The following is a 9,354-nucleotide window of genomic DNA, read 5'->3' on the forward strand; positions in this document are numbered from 1 at the left end:
GAGCTTTACAAGATTTAAGGTTTACGCTTTTATGCTATTCATAAATCGTTTTGGTTGCAGGTAGATTTTCAAATCATGGGTAAAACTTTATAAACTTTCAGATTATCTATGTTTTCAAACCTTTGTCTACTCTAAAGTGACAATGGATTTTCTTACTTAGCCGTCGCGCTAACTGCACTTCATTGTGCCCTTTATCAGATGTAGTTTAGTGAGTACCTCTGTGGCCAATGAGCTCAGAATAGAAGAGAAGTGCAGGTTGAGGCTACTATGATGTTGTTGTAGTATGTTGGTGTTGTAAGTTTAGCCTGTGCACTTAGAGTGGAGTTTGTCAAAGAGGTGATAGAATTCACTCTAGGTGTGGCGGTAGCACCCAGTTTTCTGCTGATAAGATGTAAGCTTCCGCTGATGTATTATTACGGATTTGTAATAAATGTAAGAGTGAAAATTGGGGTGTTACATTATGTTATTGTATGACCAGTTCATACTGTGGGCGAAGTCTATTCGCCGAGTACTATATCACCCGGAAGGAAAAGGGTCTCCTGCGGGGGTGTGCACACCTAAGTATAGTAACTCTATTTTCGGGTAGGAGTCGTTCTTATGAACCTAGTGAGGCTAGCTAGGAATCATTCTAACGCTCCTATAAGTCCAGGGGATCAGTATTAGACCGGGCGATGACCACTGAACCCGAGTTGAACGATCCAAGTGGTCAGTCAAAAGTGGAGAAAGGATACTCTAAGGCCTCACACTCACTTTCTATCTAGGACCAAGTGGATTTTTAAATATGAATGTAGTTACGCTGTAGCTACGGAAAGGAGATATGTGACAAGTAGTGAAAATACCCAAAGGTTGTGGGTGATCTCTCTTTGAAAGGTGAAAAGTGATGAGAATTCCCTTTTGAGGGAAAGTTTTTGCAAATAAAGTGATTGAGAGCAAGGTGTGGAATTTGTGTTTTTCCATTACTTGCTTGCATGCCTAAATGTTTAGCCTTATATTCTTTGGGTGAGTAAATGATCTTCAAATGACCTCGTCTAGAGGGAAAATGATTCAAGATGATGTTGAATTTTGCCTAATATGTGTGCAAGTTGCCATTTATAACTGTTGCAGGTAGAATCCCTGCTGATGAGTAAGGTATAGGGTTTCCATGTAAAAAGTTTTACCAAAACCTTTATTTAGTTTTGAATAACCCGTGGATATCCTTGCTTAGCCGTCGCGCTAACTACACTTCGATGTGTCTTTTAACAGATGATGAGCGATGAAAGTTCATCTGAGTTTGGGGTTCCAGTATTGGACTATGATAACTATGTGCAGTTCTTGTTAGATAACGATCCCTGTGTTCCTGGCTGCGCTCCTGACCCTCCTGCTCCTCCCTCTCCGAAGTATACTCCTTTTTGTGTATATATCTTTTGTAGCCATGCTAATTCCAAATGGCTAGTAAAGGTCGGGTCTAGCTCAAACTTCTTTATGGGCTGTAATTAAACCATGGTACCTTTTAGTAGCTAACTTAGCTACTCTTTTACTGATGCTACATATATATATATAGTTATGATGGTTATGATTACGGGGTACAGTTTCTTCATTTTTAGCCTGTGCACCTAGAGTGGATTCTTCTTGTATTTGATTGGGTTCAGTCTAGGTGTGGCGGTAACCACTCCGGTTGTTCGGTACAGTCGAGCCGGGGTGTTACAATAACCACCCTAATTGTGCAAGTACATACTCTTATGTGTTAATTTAGAACACCTAAACCTTACTATGAGAGGAGTTGTGTTATAGATTAGTCAATTTGTGTTATATATTAGTCAATATTAACACATCATGTGCATGCACAGTTTATGGAAAATGTGATTTGCAAGTAGTTTAGGTTATATGTGCAAGTAATCATCTATAAGTGTGCATCTAGACTTGTATGGATCAAAATGACAGTTAATGATCACTATGCAACAACTGTAATCTATTATTACTTTTAGTTAGCAATATAAATGCAACTAATATGACCACACTAACTGTGCAAGGACATACTCTTATCTGTTAATTTAGAACACCTAAACCTCACTGTGGGAGTAATTGTGTTACAGATTAGTCAATTTGTGTTATAGATTAGTCAATATTAAAACACCATGTGCATGCAAAGTTTATGAAAAATGTGATTTGCAAGTAGTTTAGCTTATATGTGCAACAACTGTAATCTATTATTGCATTTAGTTAACAGTATAAATGCAACTAATATAACCACCCTAAATGTGTGTTAATTGTGTGTGTCAACACCTAAACCTCACTGTGAGAGTAATTGTGTTATAAATTAACCAACATTAACACACTATAATTTATTGTTGCACTTTATTGTATAATATACTTGCACCTGATATCCTAATACGCTAATATTAAACCACTATAAACTCTGCAATGTACATATACTTATATGCTACTATAGATCATATAAATGTAACTAATTTTGGAAGCCAACTGTGTAAATAACTGTTATAGGTGCAAAGAGGCACACTGAAGGGACCAGAAAGTCTAAGCGACAGGCAAAAAAGGCAAAAAAGGAGCCAGTGAAAGTAATAGTTCAGAGCTCACCTGAAGATGACTTAGAAGAGAGTGAACAACCAACTAGTGGATCTGAACCATATGTCAATCGTCAAGATGATGAAGAGAGTGCCCAACCATCTGCTGGATCTGAACCAGATGTGAACACTCAAGAAGTTGAAGGCAATGAAGACTCTGAGTCAAATGAGGACAGAGACACTGACACCGAGTATTCTGATGCTACTTACCCATCACTATCAACAAGGGCAACCCTTACCAACTGACACAACATTTAAAGAAATTAAATGATGCACAATCTCAAAGTTTGAGAGACATGGGTTTTGATCACTTAAGGGAGCAGCAAATTTCTAGAGTACCTGGGAAGCTGGCATGGTGGCTGCTTAACAACTTTGATGCACGAAGCTGTTCTCTACGTGTCCAGGATGGGAAGGAGCTGCACATTACAGAGGAAGATGTTGCCCTAACACTGGGGTTCCCCCGTGGAAATATCAGAATTGAGAAAAGAACTAAAGGAGATGAAGACACTACATTAATTGAGGAATGGAAACAACAATTGGCCAGGACTGATCTCTTTATAACACCTACTAAACTGTGTAAGGCAATGGTGGGATGCAAGGATGGAGGAGAATGGTTCAACCGTCATCTTGCCATACTCATTGCTACAATGTTTGTAGAGAGCAACTTATCTGGCTATGTGAACACAAATCTGATCAAGAACTTTGAGGATGTCACGAAGATAGGTGATCTAAATTGGTGTGAGTACATACGTAGAACACTTATCAGTAGTAAGGTTGCATGGACAAAGAAAACAGCTCAGAAGTTCATTGGACCAATAATATTCCTGACAGTAAGATGCTTTAACAATGACAAAAAAACAATTTAGAAGGATTACTATACCGTAACTAAAGTATATGTTATACATTTTGCAGATTTTTTATGTTGATAGGGTAGTGCTTTATAGTAAGCCAATACCTAGGCAATTGCCAGCACTCAAGGGATGGACCACACAACTACTGAACCAAAGAGGGAAGAATGAAATTAGTTCTGGTAGCTTTGGATACGGCTACATCGATGAACCACAACAACCCCTGAAAGCCATTGAAGAAAAGAAATCAGCAGAGAGTGAAGAAGGGTTGGAGGTAAAGACTGATAATATAATGTTATGCAACTAGATTATGTAACATGTGCATGCAGTTATTAATAATATTGCACACAGAATTTAGTCTATATACAATACTAAGTGATGTGCAACTAGTTTAAATTATATATGCATGTGTTACTAAGAAATTATGCACACAGATTATTTCTATATGTGACTGCTTGTTTTATTAATACACACTTCTACTAATCTTATGTTATGCAACTAGATTATGTTAAATGTGCATGAACTTATTATTAATATTGCACATAGAATTTAGTCTCCATACAATATTGAGTGATGTGCAATTAGTTGAGATTATATGTGCATGTATTACTAACAAATTAACCACACAAATTATTTCTATATGTGACTAACTGTTATATTAATGCATACTTCTACTAACTGTAATTCTCATATGTACTACCAAAAAAAAGAACTATATGCACAGATTTGCAGAGAAGATAAAACTTCTGGCAGCAACAATGAATGAGGTAATGACAATGGCAGAAGAGGCACCACAGCGCACAGTGGATAATCCTAATTTTAAACAGATGGTGGAATCTGCCCAAAAATTGTTGGGAATACCAAACCTAGAGATTGAGTTAACTCAAGAGAATGAAGAATTTTGGAACAACCCATAATTCATTGCAGCTTTTGATGAAATTGATAATGTAATTGCTAGGAGAAAGCAATACAGGACTAAAATAGCAGAAGGGTCGAGCTTTAGCTTAGGGATGACTCCAGATGAAGTTGAAAGGGTAATCAATCGTGTACAGAGAACTGCAACAAAATCAACTGCTAAGAGCCCACAAAAAAATGTGATGAGTGATGAATTTAACACCCCTACTGGACCTTCTACCGACACAACACCAAATCTTACACAGCAGACAACAACTGAAGACCTGACAACACCTGCTGAACAACAGGAGAATGTTGATGAGGTTATGACACTTTAACATACTAATTGCATCATTAGTCTATACTAGTTGCAGTTTCTGTTCAATATAAATGCACTTTACACTATATTCACTTGCATAAGATATTATATTTATTTGAAACACATGATAACTTAATACTAATATATATATCAAAACATGATAGATGCTGCCATAGGAACCACAACAAAAAGAATCACAACAGATAGAGCAGGATGATGAAGAGCAAAATCCTATACAAATGCAGACTGAAAAAAGTCCAGCAAAAGAGCCTCAACGGCCAGAAACAAGGATGGAAAGACAACAAGTCAAGGCCACAAATCCTTTGAAATCCCCTTACTTGACAAGGCAAGTTGACATGAAACGACCATGGACTGCAACAGAAAAAATCATTGGGAAATGGGTTCTGCAAAATGACAATGTTGATCCGTATGAATCTATAACTAACAACTATATTGGTCATTGATATATTACCATTTCTGATATATATATATATATATATATATATATATATATATATATATATATAACTGTTAATTTTGTTTGCAAACAGAACACGGATAATTTTCAAACATGGTGCATACGTAGTGATTTGGGATGACATGTTATCCCTCAACAAGAATCAGGAGATTAAGGTTGGAATTATTGATGCATGGTCTGCAATTCTAAACCAGAAAGAAAAAGCTCGTAGCAGCAGCTCAACGTGCAGGTTTTTTGCATCGACATTTGTGTGTGTAAGTTTGACATCAACTATAAAGACCTTTTTAAATTTCTTGTTTCTTTCGCATTTCATAAAAAACATATATTGCTGGCTAGTAATTTGTGATTTGCAAGTAATCATACACTTATGTGTTAATTTAGAACACCTAAACCTCATTGTGAGAGAAATTGTGTTATAGATTAGTCAATTTGTGTTATATATTACTATATTAGTCAATATTAACACACCATGTGCATGCACAGTTTATGAAAAATGTAATTTGCAAGTAGTTTAGGTTATATGTGTAAGTAATCATCTATAGGTGTGCATATAGACTTGTATGGGGCAAAGTGACAGTTAATGATCACTCTGCAACAATTGTAATCTATTATTGCATTTAGTTAACAGTATAGATGCAACTAATATAACCACCCTAACTGTGTAAGTACATACTCTTATGTGTTAATTTATAACACCTAAACCTCACTGTGACAGGAATTGTGTTATAGATTAGTCAATTTGTGTTATATATTAGTCAATATTAACACACCATGTGCATGCACAGTTTATGGAAAATGTGATTTGCAAGTAGTTTAGGTTATATGTCTAAGTAATCATCTATAAGTGTGCATATAGACTTGTATGGGGCAAAGTGACAGTTAATGATCACTCTGCAACAACTGTAATCTATTATTGCATTTAGTTAACAGTTTGACAACAACTATAAAGACCTTTCAAAAAATAAAATACATATTTGTAACATGCAAACTAACATCTACATTTTACTTCAGCTTTACACTGTTGTAGCACCCTATGGCGATAACGCATTGAGGACTAAGAGATTTTCAGAAAGAATGGAAGATGAAATTAGGCAGACAGAAGGATTGAATCTTCAAGATATTGAGTTCGTAAGCTACAGACAATATTTATGCTAAAGTGCACCTAATATATATCAAGATTGCATTAAAGTACATCTACATGTGCAACTAACCTATTAATTATATGCATTCCAGTTTCAAACAGTTTGTCTTCCCAATTGTCCACTCTCAACACTACTATGTGCTTACCATAAATGTGAAGAACAAAAGATTTGACACTGGTAATGTTACTTACCAAATTTCATATATATCAACACTTTTATTAATTTCAATACTAACAAGATCAAGTGACAGAGAAAACCATGTTGGCTGACTACTTTCACCTCAAAGAGGACGATGCAAAAAGCAATCTTGTAAGGGGATTGACACCAGCTAGACTCAGAATGTCATGGAGGGACAATAATAACAAGGTTGACTGCGGTGTGTTCGCTATGGGACACATGGAGAGTTATATGGGCAAGGGTACTAAAGGCTGGGACTGTGGATTGGAAAAAAAAAACAAGGAACAACTAAACAACACACGAGTGAAATACCTTGCTGAAATTGTGAATTCCCCAATAAATGAATTCCGTGAAGACTGTATGAAAGATGCTAGGCAGTATGAAAAAGCCTCAAAGGTCAAGAAGTAACTAATTGGTAGATGTAAGAATTGATAATTGGTTTTTTTGTAGTCAAGGTCTCTAACCATTTTTTTGATGTAGGCAAATAGATATATATGCAAGGCGGTTTTTGAGTTGTCTATGTATTTGCAGTGATGACTTGTATGCAAGTACTTGTAGTCTTCAAAAATGTTATTAAGTCTGTACGTATGCAGTAGGTACTTGCATTTATAATTGTCTACAAGTGCAGCTACAATTCTCTAAAAGTGCATGTATACTTTTCTAATAGTGCATGCAATTTTTTGTATTAGTGCAGGGATTTGCACTTATATAAACACCTATTTTCAAAACTAGTGGATTTAATGCAAAAAGTTTGACTTATAAGAGCATGTAATTCTATGAGCTAGTTTAATTAAACTGATGTAATTCTGTGTGACATTGGAGTGTTTGCGTGGTGTTTAGGTATCAAAAGATATTTATATGTTAAAACGGAAAGTCAGTGACTCCCCGAGTGTCGGTCTCGAAGGAGGGACGTGGAGGTGTGTCAAGCGTTCGGGAGTTTACTTGATTGGGTCATGCATTGGATTTGAGTGTGGTATTGGGTGGATTGTGAGTGAAAGGAGTTCATAAAGTTTGTTTGATTGTAAGAGAGTAAAGTAAAGGGGTTTTGCAAATATGTAAAAGGGTAGGGATTGGATAGTGTTCATGTATGTTGCATTGTAGTGTGACTAAGGTAATGGATAGATAATGCTAGGATGTTGGCTATTCAAGAGTGTGTTATCTTAGTCCTTTTCCACCCTTGTGTACTAAGGTTTCTTTGGCTAAGGAGTGCCTACAAGCATCCAAAGCTCTAAGAGGAATTGTAACCCCTCACCTATTCCAGTAAAATTAAGGTTCGAAAAATATTTCTTTAGGCTATAACATTCATGAGATGATCTCCCGATGCCTCAAAAGAATTATTATAAGTAAGGACAGTTAGTAATAAGCTGCGATAGTACGTCCTGGTCACGAACCGTAAAAATTTTAGGAACTAGTATTCGGACCTGTTTATCCTAGGAAATGGATTTTTAGACATCATACTATTATTCTTGAATTTCCTATTTAATTAGATTAGCCCATAGCAGCTAAAATTTATTTGTGATCGTACATCGCGAGATTTCGCGGTGTATCGAACCTAGCCCAATTTTGAGTTCTAGACTGGAATAAATTTTTGGGTTCGAGAATTATTTGAATTGAATTAGTTTCTACCGAGAATTCATCTGATTTAATCCCAATCAGTCTAAGCTAAGATATTTTAGATTATTTTATTCCATTTTATTTTAGATCTTATCACATAAGGGTGAGACTAGTCAACTAAGAGTGGAGTGGGTTTATAAGGCAAATTTTTCCCTTTTTCCTTGTGATTGCCGAAAAAAAAAAGGGAGAGAGGGAGAGTGGGATTTTCATCATCTTCATCAAGCTTCAAGACTCCATAGCTAGCAATTTCTTCACAACTCTCAAGTTATTCGGTAAAACTCCAATTTTATTCGGTAGATAGCTTTATTTTTCATCCTAGAACATGAATCTAAGTTAAGATTTCTTAAAATCATGTGTTATGTTGTTGATGGAATTCTAGGGTTTTAAGGTGAATTGGGGGAAAATCATCTACAAGGATCTCCTACAAAATTTGAAACCCGGTTGAGGTAAGGAATCCCTTTAATTGGTTGAGGTTGTTTGAAACTAGATAATTGATAGCTTGGTTGAAATATGATGAGTGCTAGGTGGTTGTCAATGTGCCCATAATATTTAATTTAAGTACACTAGGTATATTATAAAATGGATGTAATGTATGTGTGTGTAATGTAGTATAGTATATATATATATATATGTGTGTGTGTTTTATGCTTATATATATATGAAACTGTATGGGTATATATATATATTCACGTGTGGTGTGTGTGTGTAATTAAGCTATATATATATGTACATATAATAAGCATGTATGTAAGTGTAATATATATATACATTTATAACTATTAGGTAACTATATATGGTATGTACATACGTGTAGTATAGTATAGTATAGTATATATATATATATATATATATATATATATATATATATATATATATATATANATGCAAGTCGGAACTGCGTCACAGGAATTTTCGACGCGTCGAACTCAACTTTCGACGCGTCGAAAATCCCAAAAATGAGGCAGAATAGCCTCGTTTCGGCGCTGTAAAGATTCGACGCGTCGAATGTTGGATTCGACGCGTCGAATGTCGCAGATCTGCGATTCTAAACTTCTAAAAATTGTCATTTTTGCCCTCCATTCTCCACCCACTATAAAAGCATCATTTTCTCTTCAAACCCTAAGCTTGGCTGCGGATTTTGACCAAAAAGGAGAGCAAGGAAGAAGATTTGAAGCCACAACAAGAGAGGAGAAGAGCTTGGAAGACACATTCGGGAGAATTTCTTCATCTCTTCTCTACTTTAAGCTTTGTTAAATCTTTCTTTGAATTGTTTGTTGTTGAAACTAAGATAGCCATGTTTGGCTAAGATTTCCTTTGGGAT

At 35.7% G+C, this 9,354-nt stretch overlaps 1 protein-coding gene across 4 annotated transcripts in view; it reads left to right on the forward strand.

Moving 5' to 3' along the window:
* LOC116017606 overlaps positions 1–7,178 on the forward strand; it is a 31,920-nt gene extending 24,742 nt beyond the window's left edge. For 2 of the 4 annotated variants that reach the window (XM_031258220.1, XM_031258229.1), the window contains 8 exons: positions 2,482–3,391; positions 3,474–3,683; positions 4,120–4,626; positions 4,787–5,049; positions 5,174–5,354; positions 6,112–6,228; positions 6,334–6,419; positions 6,493–7,178. In XM_031258220.1, coding sequence (XP_031114080.1) covers positions 2,858–3,391; positions 3,474–3,683; positions 4,120–4,326 — 951 coding nt within the window. In that variant the 5' untranslated portion in view covers positions 2,482–2,857 and the 3' untranslated portion in view covers positions 4,327–4,626; positions 4,787–5,049; positions 5,174–5,354; ... (1 more) ...; positions 6,334–6,419; positions 6,493–7,178. Of the gene's footprint in view, positions 1–1,256; positions 1,377–2,481; positions 3,392–3,473; positions 3,684–4,119; positions 4,627–4,786; positions 5,050–5,173; positions 5,355–6,111; positions 6,229–6,333; positions 6,420–6,492 lie in introns of those variants that run through there. The other 2 variants (XM_031258235.1, XM_031258244.1) reach the window with 2 other exon arrangements.
* The last annotated feature ends 2,176 nt before the right edge of the window (positions 7,179–9,354 follow it).

This window comes from Ipomoea triloba, chromosome 1 (assembly GCF_003576645.1).
Source record: "Ipomoea triloba cultivar NCNSP0323 chromosome 1, ASM357664v1".
Taxonomy (NCBI): domain Eukaryota; kingdom Viridiplantae; phylum Streptophyta; class Magnoliopsida; order Solanales; family Convolvulaceae; genus Ipomoea; species Ipomoea triloba.